The sequence below is a fragment of the Balaenoptera borealis genome, assembly GCF_965194805.1.
Source record: "Balaenoptera borealis genome assembly, chromosome: 12".
Classification (NCBI taxonomy): domain Eukaryota; kingdom Metazoa; phylum Chordata; class Mammalia; order Artiodactyla; family Balaenopteridae; genus Balaenoptera; species Balaenoptera borealis.
In genome coordinates, this window is record NC_138869.1 from 50,548,638 (window position 1) to 50,563,015 (window position 14,378).

Consider the following 14,378-nt stretch of genomic DNA (forward strand, 5'->3'; position numbering starts at 1 on the left):
AAAACTGCAAAGGATTATCATTTTTTCTTGGTAACTCCTCATTTTTTCAAAAAGGGGAAAAACAATCAAATCCTGAAGCGATTTGGGAATGAAGCTTAAGCTTGGTCCTGTTTGACTACTGCAGTTTAAACTGAATTTCTCTTCAGTGGAAAAAAGTTCCCAGACAGCGTGGCAAATTAATCACACTGGCAACTGCGCCTGGCCAGCCCCTTCCTGTTCAGCATTCAAATGGGTGTAGATTTGGGGACGCCAGCGCCGCCTATATCGTATGGGCTGTTATTCCTTGTAGCTTCCAGCATTTCAACTTGCAACGCTGCAGCGAGTTGAAATCTGCACAGGGTCAGGGAGCGTTTGGCAGGAGGAAGGGGGTTTGGCTGTCTGTGCATCAGGCATCACGTGAAATCCAGAGCAGTTACTGTATTTCAGTCTTGCTAGAACTGTCCTGGCATTTATTCTCCCAGCCAAAGAGGACTTGGTAGGTAGTGTCCATCTCACAGATTTGTCTGCACTCCAGAAACCAGGCCTGCACGTAGGAGAGAGTGGCTAGATTGTCATGACGCTGCTTTATTTCAGACTCTGGTTCTCAGGCCTATAGCTGGGGTGGGGCCGGGGCTTCTGGAGGGAGGAACCCCTGAGATTCCTCCAGGCCTTTGGGCCTGTCCCTTCCAGGGCCCTCCAGGACAACCACCCTTGCTTTGTTTACATCATCACCTTGTGTGGTCCTCAGTGAGGTCCTGAGGGAGTATCACTGCCCCACTTTGTGGATGAGAAAACTGAGGCGTAGCGGGGTTAACTAACTTCCTTAGGTCATGGAGTTAGGACACAGTGGAGCCATGATTCACCCCCAGATCTACTGGGCTCCAAACCAGGGTGACAGACATGGCCCAGATTGTAGGCCAAATTCCCCTCTCTGCGTTTCTGTATGGCCCATGAGCTAAGAATGGTTCTAGCATTTTTAAGTGGTTGAAAAGATCAAAAGAAGAATATTTTGTGACATATAAAAATTATATGAAATTAAAATGTCAGTGTATGTAAATAAAGGTTTTTTGGAACATAGCTATGACCATTTGTTTGCATATTGTCTAGAATACGTACAACATGCACTACAGAGGCAGAGGTGGGTAGTCGTGACAGAGACCGTATGGCCTCCAAAGCCTAAAGAATTTACTGTCTGGCCCTTTATAGAAAAAGCTTGCCGACCTCTGTTCTAAACCTCTGTGTGGGCAGCCTCAGAAGGCTCCTGCTGAGGAAGGAGTGTGTGTGAATGCACGGAGGAGGACCACCCTCACCCGCTAAGTTCTAGGACCATATGGAGAAATATGGGGGTGTGATACTAGCTTCAGGTGGATTTAAAAATAGTTGGAGGGCTGGGAGGTCTCTGGGCCATGCCGCAGGGCTCCGTCCTCAGCCCTGTTCCGGTCAGCGCTTCTATTACGAGCCTGAGTGAGGATATTGGGGCTGTGGTGGACCCAGCTGATCGCTCCCGTTCCTTCTGCACAGAGCCCTGGTGTGATTCACCTTCCCCCCATGCCTGGGCTCGGAGGTCTGTGCACCCCTGGCTGCCACTGGACCAGGGTTGATCCTGTGTCCAAATATGGTCCAGTCAGGCTGAAAGGAAGGACTTCTATTCCATGATTGTTGGGGGATAGCTTCCTTTTCTCTCCTCGCCTCCCCGCCCCTCCCTCCCTCCCTTCCTGTGTCTCTATCTCCTTCTCTCTAGACATGAAGAAGGAAAAACATACCCACAACAGCCACCTGCAGGCTTCCTGAGACAACAAAGGGATGTCCTTAACATTGTGCGGGTATAGTGAGAAGCAGAAAGAAACCCGAGTCCTCACCGTGACAGTAGGAGCTGCTAAATCCCCCAGCCTGCCCTATCACGAGACTTCCTACGGTAGATGATCTTAATTTCCCCTACGGTTAAAGCCCTTTTGAGCCAGGCTTTTCTATTACTTGTAATTGTTGTTATCCAAAGTCTGGGAGACCAAAGCAGTGACTGTGTGCGCCGGGGGCTCATTCATGGGCTCGCTGCCTGGACAGGACTCTGGCCGTTTGCCCCCGGCCAAGCTGGGTCTGTCCTCCAGCTTTGGGACAGTAGTTGGGACTGTTTAACACTGTCTCATTTCTGGACTCTGGTTTTGTGAGGTTGATTGGTGAGTGGAACTATACTTATTTTCTGGCTTGTGTAGAAGGAAATCAATTTTGTATTTCTTCAGAACATATGAGAGTTTCCTACAAAGGGAGATGGAAGTGGAGGGAGACCTTTTCCGGCCAGCGCTGAGCTGGGGCTGAGTGGGCTGCGAGGTGGCTGGCCCGGCTTTGATGAGTGCCGCATCCTGGGGGTTATAGGTTGTGTCGTCCCCCCAACCCTGCCCCCGTCCCCTCTGCCATTTGTGGAGGGGGTTGGCTGCATGTGGCAGAGGGAGGCACGATGGTGGTGCTGGCTAAAGCTGGATCAGGTCTGCGGCTTGGGTTGGCAGAACAGCGGCCACAGAAGATGGGTGTGGACCATCCAGACAGCCCCAATGCCTGCTGCTGCCTCAGTTGTTGTCGTGGAGGAGCATGATGGGCTCTGAGACTTCTGGTTCCTCCTCTTCCTCCTTCACAGTTTTGAAAGCTCTTCTCCAGCCTTGACTAGTGTAATGATGGGGACCCCACTTGACCTCTAACTGGCTCACCCTTCCTGACCTTCAGGGAAGCAGGGCAGGATAACAGAGGGCACTGGGCTCAAGCCAGGCAGACCTCGGTTCAAATCCCAGCTGTACTGCTTTCACATGTATGACCTTGGGCAAGTCTGGGGTCAGTGTCCCCCTGTGTAAATGGGGACAATAATGTTTCTATTGCAAGACTGCTGTGAGGAGTGGGTGAGATAGAGATGCGGCAGTGGTGCTGGTCATCTGAGTGATGTCTTCTGACCCCACCAATTCTCCAACTCCAACTGGGTGTACAATTTGATTCTGACACTATCCACCTGGACTCAATGTCAGATGCCACAAGTGAAGGGCTCATTCCCACAAGACTGCTGATTCAGACGCCAGTCACAAATCCTGGGCCACCCGGATTTCTGACCAACTGGCTATAAATTGGGGGTTCTCATGACCCCCTCCTCATGTTTAATAATTTGCTAGAATGGCTCATAGAACTCAGGAAAACACTTTACTTATGTGTACTGGTTTATTACAAAGGATGTAAGTGAACCGTCAGTTGAAGAGGTACATGGGGTGAGGTCTGAAAGGGTCCCAAGTATACAACCCTGTATGTCCGCATGGAGTCGGGGTGCATCACCTTCCTGGCATGTGGGTGTGTTCTCCAACCTGGAAGCTCCCCAAATCTCACTGTTCAAGAGTTTTTATAACCCAGTTTCCAGCTCTCCTACTCTTCCCAGAGGTTGGAGGGTAGGGTTGAAAGTTCTACTCTCTACATGTCTATCTGGCAATCAGCCTGAAGTTATCTAAGGGCTCCCCTGAGTCACCTTATTAAACTCTGATATGGTCAGAGGGTTTATTATGAATAGCAAAAGACACTCATATCACTGAGCAAATTGCAGGGGTTTTAGGAGCTCTGTGCCAGGAGCCAGGGACAGAGACCATATTTCTTATTAAATCACGTCATGATCATCTCTGAGGGAGCGTCATCGCTCCTATTTTAGGCATCCAGTGTAAGAGGAGCCAGGAGCAGGAATGCTCTCCTTCCTGACTTTGATTCAGGCCTCCTGCAGGGCGAAAGCACTGTCCTAGAGGCAGGAGCTGCCTGGATGGTCATTAAAAGATTTTTATCTCTGTAAAGGGAGGAATCCCTGATGTAGCATTTGCTGGTTAGAGAAAAAGTGGTCATGTGTGGGTCTCCCCAGGTAGACCAGACAGTCAGCCCCAGGCTGGAGCTCAGGGCCTGTGGCAGAAGACTAAGCAGTGAATGTTGGGTGGAAATCCACGCAGTGTGAGCAGGCAATCCTGGTGCAGGGCAGGCTGGCTGAGGAGCAAGCAGAAGTCCCATCACAGCCGGAGGCCAGCAGCAGAGCTGACCAGCGCCAAGATCCCTGAGGACGGCCCCCAGCCTGTGGCCCCGGGGCTCCGGCGGCCCACGTGCTGGGCCCTCAGAGGACGGTGTCCCCACAGGTCCACGACCGCCTGGATCGCTACTGCTGCGGCTTCGACCCCGAGCCCTCGGACCCCTGTGTGGAAGAGAGGCTCCGAGAGAAATGCCGGAACCCGGGGGAGCTGCGGCTGGTCCACATCTTGGTATGTCCCCAGGTCGCCCCAGACTCAGGTCTCCCTGTCTCCATCAGCAGATGCTGTTGGCAAGTGTCAGAGATCACGTGACCTTGGGGTGTCCCAATCCTGTTCTTTTCAGCAACAGAACCCTTTAAATGTTTTCAGGAAGCCTTAATATATAGAACTGACACAGGTGGAGCTTTGGGGATGTGGTTTAGGTACGTATGGGGTGTGGGCTGGAGCTGTTGTCACTAACTCCTCTGAGCCCTGAAGACTCCGGGGACGCCCTGAGGCTCCAGGAAGCAGAGTGTGATAACTGTGTGTCTAGTAGGACGTCCTCAATGTGCCAGTAAATATGGAAATTGGGGCCTGGAGCGGGGAAAAGGGGGCTTCCCAAGCTGCATGTCTGGTTGGTGGCAGTGACAGGGCGCTCTCCTGGCCCCTGATGGCCCACAGGCTGGGGCCGTTGGAGGAACACTGTGCTGCCTCCTGTGGAAACTACAGCCCAGGGTGGGAAGCCATGTGCCGAGGCCATCGGTGAGAGGCTGGTGGGGCAGAACAGCCGCTTCTCCTGCACGAGGAGCAAAGTGCCACCCCGGGGAAGGGCTGCTCTGTCTTCCCCCAGTGAGGCTGGTGTCCTCACCGCCTCACCTTGGCCAGCTGCTTTGGAGGGTAGCCGTCAGATGCTGCCCTGGGCTGAGCGTCAGGCAGCCCCACCAGCCCGCAGGCCAGGGCCGCCTCGTGGTGCTGCTGGGCGTTGGGAACTCTCCCTCCCCTGCCCCAGAGCCACCTCTCTCCTTCCCCAGTAAAAGGCAAATATGCCTGGGAGAGGAAGGGCTTTTATAGCCATCCTTTACCCCTGGTGGGCAGCTGTCTCACAGATCCTTCCCGATAGCAGTTTTTGGAGGGAGGAGTCATCGGGTTTCGAGAAATAGATGATCCCTGGTGTGCGCAGGGGGGTGAGAGGTAGAAGAAGCAGAGAGAGGGGAAGCTGAGGTCCTGAAGACAAAAGTTCATAATTGAAGCCCAGGTCGCTGAAGAGAATTATGGGAAACTACCAGGGAATCTTGGCGAACGTGTAGGAGTGGAGTGTGTGCATGGGGGTGGGAGTAGCGGGCCGGAAGAGATGGCCTCCTGTTCCCACCATACCAGAGCTTTAAGGCGCTAAAGAATTCCCTGCTGCTGATTTTAGTTTTGAAGAGTTTTCGGAGGCCCTAAAGCTGTGGGGACAGTGGATGGGCAGTGCTCCCTGAGGATGGAGGGTGCCTGTGTCCTCGGTGATGCTCAGGGGAACGCCCGGGACGGGCACAGGGGGCACGTGGGCGGGCACGCGTGTGTGAGGGGGCACGTGTGCGATACAGCCTCAGCCCCTGGGTGGGCTACCTCTGCCCCTTCCCATTCCCACCCGTGCTCCTCACCCCTTCGGCCACCAGAACAGGAATCAGTCCCTCTGCCTTGCAATTTTGCAGAAGGTGCTGTGGCTTGTGCCTACGGGTCCAGGTTTGAACCAGCCAGCTACTTATTAGCTGTGTGAGCTTATGCAAATTACTTCTTTGTGCCTCTGTTTCTGTAAAATGAAGCTGATATCAGTGGCCACCTCCCAAGGTTGCTGGGAGGGTTCGCTGAGAGGGTGCCTGGATTCCCTAAGCACGGCAGCGGCATGGGGTGAGCTCACTGCTCAGTGCGAGGGGACCATCTGGGCGAGTAGCAGGGTGGGCGGTGGGACTGACAGCTCAGGGCCCCCCAAGCTGCTGAGCCCCAACAGAGTCCAGGGGGCACCGGCTAGGCTGTTCCCTGACTCTCCTCTCTCTGTCCGTGTTCTTGCCTGAGGTCCGGAGCAGTGATCTCTCTCATCTGGTCTACATCGATAACGCCGGCAACCTTCAGCACCCGGAGCACAAGCTGAATTTCCGGCTGCTGGAGGGCATCGACGGGTGAGGGTCAGAGCGGTTGGGTGGAGGTTCAGGGGCTGAGGCTTGATGGCCCTGCTGTAGACCTTGAACTGTGGCTCCAGAGAAGTCCACAGTCCATCAGGCAAAAGCTGCTGGATGAGCCTCAGAAGGGGCTGAGGAGTCCTGGGAAAGCTGAGGGGATACAGCCAGCAGGCCCTTCAAGTCCATGATGGGCTGCCCCCTCCCCAGTATCCAGAGGGCCTCCTGGCCCTGCACAACATGGGCTGCCCTGCTGGGGAGTGGGCAGGCTGGCCCTTCCCTGGCAGGGAGCTAGCCTGGGAGCCACCTTCCCTGCTCACACCTGCAGCGGCTGGGCCTTCCTAGGGCTCCTCCTCACTTCACCCGGGCCAGCAGAGTGGATTCACCCACTCAGGGGGGTGGGACCCATCGAAAGCTCTATCCCCTGCCTGCTGTCACAGCAGAGCGGGTGAAAGGGTTCCTGGATAACTGGTTAGCAGGTGGCCCCGGAGACTTTGCGGGCTGGCTTTGTGGGTCCCGAGCTGTGCAAGTTCTGGCCGACTGGCCTGGCCTTTCACGGAAACTCTCTGAGATGGCTTTTGCTCTTCCTTTCTGTTATGGGACTGGGGGACCTTCCTCCAGGTTTCCTGAGTCTGTCGTGAAGGTTCTCGCATCAGGGTGTCTACAGAATATGCTGCTCAAGTCACTGCAGACAGACCCGGTGTTCTGGGAAAGCCAAGGCGGGCAACAAGGCCTACAGCGGGTCCTCCAGACCCTGGAGCGGCGAGGACAGGTCCTGCTGAGCTACATCCGGACGCACAACCTGACACTCTTCAGGGACGAGGGCCCGTAAGCCCCCCACGGTCTGGGCGGGACTCTCACCTCTGTGCAGGGGGAAGAAGGGGGGGGCATCTCACGACATGACCTGAGTGGATAAGTGCCCATCCTCACGGCCACATTTTCTTGGGTTCACCTGTCTTGAAGACAAAAGGGAAAAGCCAGAAATCAGGAGGGCACCATGGATTCCACAGGACGTGTCATCTGCTTGGGATGGTGGAGGAGGTGGTGGGTGTTGGGTTTTCAGTCTCTTCACATTCTTTTCTGCCTGCTCAGCTCTGGCTGCTTACTCCCTTGCACCAATAAATACACAAGAATGTTCTATGAACTGCTCCAGGTGCTGTAAAGTCATGCATTCCACATGCACATGCGGAGCTGGGCAACTCTGTGTGTGTGTGTGTGTGTGTGTGTGTGTGTGTGTGTATGTGTAGAGGTGTGTAGGTAGTTGTGCATGTGTGGTATGTGTGTATGCCCGCATGCACACATGAGATGAGCCTGATAAAGGATCTTCACAGAGTTGTACTTGTGGCCCAGAACTGCTCTGGCTGAAAGTGAACTCAGGTCCAAGAAATGAAGCACTAAGCATTTTGTCTTTATAGGCTTTAGATGTTCAATCCTTATTCACTTATGTTTTTGGTTCAAGAATTATGAAAGTAATACATGCTCACTAAAAACAGATTCATAAATAATAGACGCATATAAGATAAAAAGTGAGAGTTCCAGAAACCCCCTAGAGATGTGATACGCATTTTATTCACACTCACACTGCATGCAAATGAAAATATAATAAAGTAGGGTATCTTTGTTTGTCAACTCACTATTTGTACTTTACTATATTTACTATGTTCTGTATCCGCCATCTGGGTTGACCCAATTCTTATTCATGACAGCATGGAACTCCCAGGCAGGGATGTGTCATATTTCATTTAGCTGTTCTCATTATGATGAACATTTAGATGGCTCAGACTTTTCACCAATTCTGGACAATGCTGCCATGAACATCTTTGCATGGTGTGCAAGTATTTCTGCTAGCTGGGTTTCTATGGGTGGGTTTCTGCATCAAAGTATATGGGCATTCTTTATTTTCAGAGAAACTGCCAAATTCCCTCCAAAATGGTGGTGTCAATTTACGCTCCTACACAGAGGGTAGGGGACTAATTGTTTTCCCTACACTTCATCAACACTTGCTATTCTCAAACTTTTTGTTTTTAATTCATCTGATAGGGAAACCTATTTTTAATTTTCATTTTTTATTGAAGTATAGTGGATTTACAATATTGTGTTAATTTCAGGTATACAGCAAAGTGATTCAGTTATATATCTATAGTTTCAGATTATTTTCCATTATAGGTTATACAAGATATTGAATGTTGTTCCCTGTGTTATACAGTAAATCCTTGTTGCTTATGAGTTTTATGTATAATAGTTTGTATCTGTTAATCCCAAACTCCTAATTTATCCCTCCCCATCCCTGTTCGCCTTTGGTAACCGTAAGTTTGTTTACTATGTCTGCAAGTCTGTTTCTGTTTTGTATATAGATTCATTTGTATTATTTCTTAGATTCCACATATAAGTGATATATAATATTTGTCTTTCTTTCTCTGGCTTACTTCACTAAGTATAATATTCTCTAGGTCCATCCATGTTGCTGCAAAGGGCAATATTTCATTCTTTTTTAAAAAATATTTATTTATTTATTTATTTATTTAGGCTGCGCCAGGTCTTAGTTGTGGCATGTGGACTTCTTAGTTGCAGCATGCAAACTCTTAGTTGTGCCATGAATGTGGTGTCTAGTTCCTCAACCAGGGATTGAACCCAGGACCCCTGCATTGGGAGCATGGAGTCTTACCCACTGGACCACCAGGGAAGTCCCAATATTTCATTCTTTTTTATGGCTGAGTAATATTCCATTGAACATGTATACCACATCTTCTTAAACCAAATTGCCTGTTGATGCGCACTTGAGTTGTTTCCATGTCTTGGCTATTGTAAATCATGCTGCTGTGAACATAAGGGTGCATGTATTTTTTTAAGTATAGTTTTGTCTGGACATATGCCCAGGAGTAGGATTGCTGGATCATATGGCAACTCTATTTTTAGTTTTTTGAGGAACCTCCGTACCGTTCTCCATAGTGGCTGCACCAATTTACATTCCCACCAACAGTGTAGGAGGGTTCCCTTTTCTCCACACCCTCTCCAGCATTTGTTATTGTAGACTTTTTAAGGCTGACCATTCTGACCAGTGTGAGGTGGTATCTCATTGTAGTTTTTATTTGCATTTCTCTAATAATTAGTGATGTTGAGCATCTTTTCATGTGCCTGTTGGCCATCTGTATGTCTTCTTTGGAGAAGTGTCTTTTTAGGTCTTCTGCCCATTTTTTGATTGGGTTGTTTTTGTTGTTGTTGTTGTTGAGTTGTATGAGCTATTTGTGTATTTTGGAAATTAAGCCCTTGTTGGTCGCATCATTTGCAAATATTTTCTCCCAGTCTACAGGTTGTCTTTTCATTTTGTTTATGATTTCCTTTGCTGTACAAAAGCTTGTAAGTTTGATTAGCTTCCATTTGTTTAGTTTTGCTTTTATTTCTATTGGCTTGGGAGACTGACCTAAGAAAATATTGGTACGATTTATGTTAGAGAATATTTTGCCTATGTTCTCTTCTAGGAGTTTTATGGTGTCATGTCTTATATTTAAGCCATTTTGAGTTTATTTTTGTGTATGGTGTGAGGGTGTGTTCTAACTTCGTTGATTTACATGCAGCTGTCCAACTTTCCCAACACTACTTGCTGAAGAGACTGTTTTTTTCTTTTTCTCTTTTTTCCATTGTATATTCTTGCCTACCTCTGGATCTATTTATATTGTCTGATTTTTTTTCCTTCCACCGTCTCTTGATATCCTGGGAATTTTGGTTGAGTGTCAGACACTGTGTATAAAATTGCAGAAGCTCTAAATGAGCCTTTAGCTTATGGCAGGCAGGTAGAATTAGGATAGATTGTTTTAATCCAATCACAGCATGGATTGGCTATCAGTCTTTATAAGATTTGGTTTACTTTTTTTTTTTAATAACTTTTAAAATAATTAATTAATTTATTTATTTATTTTTGTCTGTGTTGGGTCTTCATTGCTGCACGCGGGCTTTCTCTCGTTGTTGTGAGCAGGGGCTACTCTTTTTTTTTTTTTTAAATAGCTACATTATTTATTTATTTATTTATTTTTAGCTGTGTTGGGTCTTCGTTTCGTGCGAGGGCTTTCTCTAGTTGCGGCAAGCGGGGGCCACTCTTCATCGTGGTGCAGGGACCACTCTTCATCGCGGTGCGCGGGCCTCTCACTATCGCGGCCCCTCCCGCTGCAGGGCACAGGCTCCAGACGCGCAGGCTCAGCAGTTGTGGCTCACGGGCCCAGTTGCTCCGCGGCATGTGGGATCTTCCCAGACCAGGGCTCGAACCCGTGTACCCTGCATTAGCAGGCAGACTCCCAACCACTGCGCCACCAGGGAAGCCCGCAGGGGCTACTCTTCATTGAGGTGGCTTCTCTTGTTGCGGAGCACGGGCTCTAGGCACACGGACTTCAGTAGTTGTGTCATGCGGGCTCAGTAGCTGTGGCTCGTGAGCTCTAGAGCGCAGGCTCAGTAGTTGTGGCGCACAGGCTTAGCTGCTCCGCAGCATGTGGGATCTTCCCAGACCAGGGATCGAACACGTGTCCCCTGCATTGGCAGGCAGATTCTTAACCACTGCCCACCAGGGAAGCCCTGGTTTACTTTTAGTTCACTTTTATTCCAAGGGTGCAGGCCTTTAGGAGTTCCATTGGAAAGCGTGAGGTGCTTACCAGAGTCTCTCTCTCTCTCTCTCTCTTTTTTTTTTTTTTTTGGCCACGCAGCTTGCGGGATCTTAGTTCCCCAACCAGGGATTGAACCTGCGCCCCCTGCAGTGGAAGCGTGGAGTTCTAACTACTGGACCGCCAGGGAAGTCCCAGGAGTCTTTCTTGTCAGGACTTCAAAACCGATTTTTATCTTCCATACTTCTGAGGCCACAAAACATCTGTTGGCTGCCACTTTCTGCTTTGTTTCTCTCAGCCTGCACTGTTTGTGAACTGGTGAATGCCTTGAGATAATAAACACATCATTTTTCTGTACCACTGAGAGGATCTTAGCCTCTCAAGCCGTAGCTGTCTTAATAGCTTGGAACTCTAATTTTTGCCTCCTCAGACCCTCCTCAGATTCTATGTCACTTAAAAGCATTTCTTTGTTGCTTAGTCTCTTTGGCTGTACCATCCAAGAACCCACATATGCTTTGAGGGGAAAACAGCATAGAATGTGGCTCACCTTAATTACTTTTCCATATATCTCTAATCTCAGCTCCTCAAGCTGTGACTGTCTTGGTAACTCTCCAGTCCCCAAACAGATTTGTTTTAGTCCAGCCTTTTTAGCTGTTTTCAATGAGAGTTTTTTTTTTCCCCTGCAACAAATTAATCTGGCGTTATCCTCCTTTTTTTTGTTACTCTAAATATTGCTTCAGTGAACATCCTTACACATAAACATTTGTCTATATATCTCCTATTTTCTTAGGGTAGACTTGCCATAATGAAAATTTCTGAGTCAAAGGGTACACATTTTTAAGGCTTTTGATACATATTGTCAAGTTGCTTTCCAAAATGATTGTATCTATTTACATTGCCACTGTCTGTGTGTGAAGGTGCCTAACCCGAACTGTTAATTATTACTCTCTTATATAACATGCCAAGCTTCATAATAAGCAAGGATAGCTTCAAATGCCTGGAACCAATTTATTTTTACCCTTAAAATCAGAGTCGATAATCCAACATTTGTTGAAGATGGGAGCAGATGTAGTTATTGAAAACATATAATGAGATAGGCATGTTATATATGTTACAAGAAAATATTTTGTTTTGTAGAGGCAGTAGGTTGGATTGCTGCCCCATTTCTTGACCTATCGCTACCTATGTTCTTTGCCATGTGCCTTTTCACTTCAAAGCAGTGTGGTGTACATTTCTATCCCTTGATTCTGAGTTCAGCAATGTGACTTTCTTCGGCCAAAAGAATTGTTAGCAGACACGGTACAAGCAGAGGTGTGAAAAAGCACTTATATACAGTTGGGCCTGTGCTCTTGCTGTTTTGCCACATTCTTGAGAAGGTACACGCCTGCCCAAGTCCGTTGGATCCAGGAGGAGGGCGAGACATATGGAAGAGAACTGCCCCAGCTAAGCTGCGGCAGTCAACTCACAGACGCATAAGCAAACCGACGGAGATCAACCAGGGCAGTCCCCTGCCTGACATACACACATGGGAGTTGTAATAAAAAATGACTGTTACTGTAAGCCTCTGAATTTTGGAGTGGCTTGTGGTGCAGCAATAGCCAACTGATAAGAAGGTATCACTGCATGCATTTTACGAAGGAAAAAACTGGGGCTTAGATAGGTTCAACAGGTTTCTAGCTTATATTATCATATTAAGATGTCTCAGTAACCTATGAAATACATCCTATTAATATTATTACCATTTATGGAGAGCAAGCAATTTGCCCGAGGTCACACAGTTAGTAAGTGGTGAGTCGGATGTTGAAGCCAGGCCTCTCTCATTCTAAATTCCATGCATCATCCACCTCATCGTGCTGCTTCTACTAAAGTGGGTATAAAAGGGTGGTGTGACATAGGTAGAGGCGTAAGTTAAAAATCTTGCACCCACAGAGCTTACAACCCAAACGAGAAGACAAAGTGTACAGACACAAAACATTAAATTAAAGTATACGGTAATTTTATATCAGTGCCCAAGACTTTCAAGGCCGTGTCTCAAGACCACTTCCTCTCACCTTCCAACATAGTGATCTACAACTGCCTGCTTGACATCTCTTAGATGTCTCAATCGTTCCTCAGACTCAATATGCCCAGAACTGACCTCATCGTCTTTCCCTACATAGTCCTCCTCAATCTCAATGATTGTCCACACATCAAAGCAATTGCTCAAGCCATTAATACAGATGACAACCTTGGTACCTCCCTCTCCTTTCTTCCCTGTATGCAATCCATCACAACTATCGCCAGTTACCTGCTAAATATCTGTTAAATCTGTTTACTTTTCTTCATCTCCACCATCTCCATCAACTTGGTCTAAGCCACATCAACGCTTATTTTTTAAATAGGCTTTTTGAGATATAATTGAAGTAGAATGAATGGCACATATATAAAGTGTACAAGTCGATGAGTTACGGCATATGTATCCACTCATGAAACTATCACCACAATCAAAACAATCAACACATTCACTCTCCCAAAAGTTTCCTCGTGTCCCTTTGTAATCATTTCTTCCTGCCCTTCCAGCCCTTCCTGCCTAGGGAACCACTGATCTGCTTTCTGTCCCTATAGATTTGCATTTTCTAGAATTTTATCTGAGTGGAATCATACAGTATGTCTGACTTCTTTCACTCAGCATATTTATGTTGTTATTGATATCACTAGTCCATTCCTTTTTGTTGTTGAGTAGTATTTCATTGCATAGATAGACCACAGGTTATCTATTTATTTCTTGACGGATATTTGGGTTGTTCTACTTTAGCTATATGAGTAGAGTTGCTGTGAACATTTGTGTACACGTCTTTGTATGGATGTTTGCTTTCTTTTATCTTAATAAATACCTAGGAGTAGAATGGTTGCATTATGTGGTAGGTGTATGTGTAACTTTTTTAAGCATTTACCAAACTGTTTTCCAAAGTGGTTGTACCATTTTATTCCCTTTAAGTAGTGTATGATAGTTCCAATAGCTCCACATACTCACCAGCTTTTAGTATAATTTAATTTTTAATTTTAGTCATTCTAATATGTGAGTAATAGTATCTCATTATGTTCTTTTTTTTAAAATTAATTAATTAATTAATTAATTTATGGCTGTGTTGGGTCTTCGTTTCTGTGCGAGGGCTTTCTCTAGTTGCGGCAAGCGGGGGCCACTCTTCATCGCGGTGCGCGGGCCTCTCACTATCGCAGCCTCTCTTGTTGCAGAGCACAGGCTCCAGACGCGCAGGCTCAGCAGTTGTGGCTCACGGGCCCAGTTGCTCCGCGGCATGTGGGATCTTCCCAGACCAGGGCCCGAACCCGTGTCCCCTGCATTGGCAGGCAGATTCTCAACCACTGCGCCACCAGGGAAGCCCAGTATTGGTAATCTTTTAATTTTTCTTTTTATTCTGCTCAGTCTTGCTAAAGGCTTACAAATTTTATTGATATTCTCAAAGAATCAGCTTTTGGTTTTATTGATTTTTCTCTATTGTTTTTCTGTTTTCTATTCCTATTTCTACTGCTGTTCTGATCTTTCATTTCCTTTTCATCTGCTTAGTCTTGGTTTAATTTGTTTTTTTTTAAGTTTCTCAAGGTAGAAACTGAAGTCATCAATTTGAAAACTTTTGTTTTTTAAAAAC

General features: G+C 47.5%; 1 protein-coding gene across 4 annotated transcripts in view; it reads left to right on the forward strand.

Moving 5' to 3' along the window:
• Positions 1-7,290, forward strand: part of GASK1A (golgi associated kinase 1A) — a 67,828-nt gene extending 60,538 nt beyond the window's left edge. For all 4 annotated transcript variants that reach the window (XM_082348603.1, XM_082348602.1, XM_082348604.1 and 1 more), the window contains exons 3-5: positions 4,116-4,238; positions 6,042-6,145; positions 6,764-7,290. In XM_082348603.1, the coding sequence (XP_082204729.1) occupies positions 4,116-4,238; positions 6,042-6,145; positions 6,764-6,974 (438 nt within the window). In that variant the 3' untranslated portion in view covers positions 6,975-7,290. The remainder of the gene's footprint in view (positions 1-4,115; positions 4,239-6,041; positions 6,146-6,763) is intronic.
• The last annotated feature ends 7,088 nt before the right edge of the window (positions 7,291-14,378 follow it).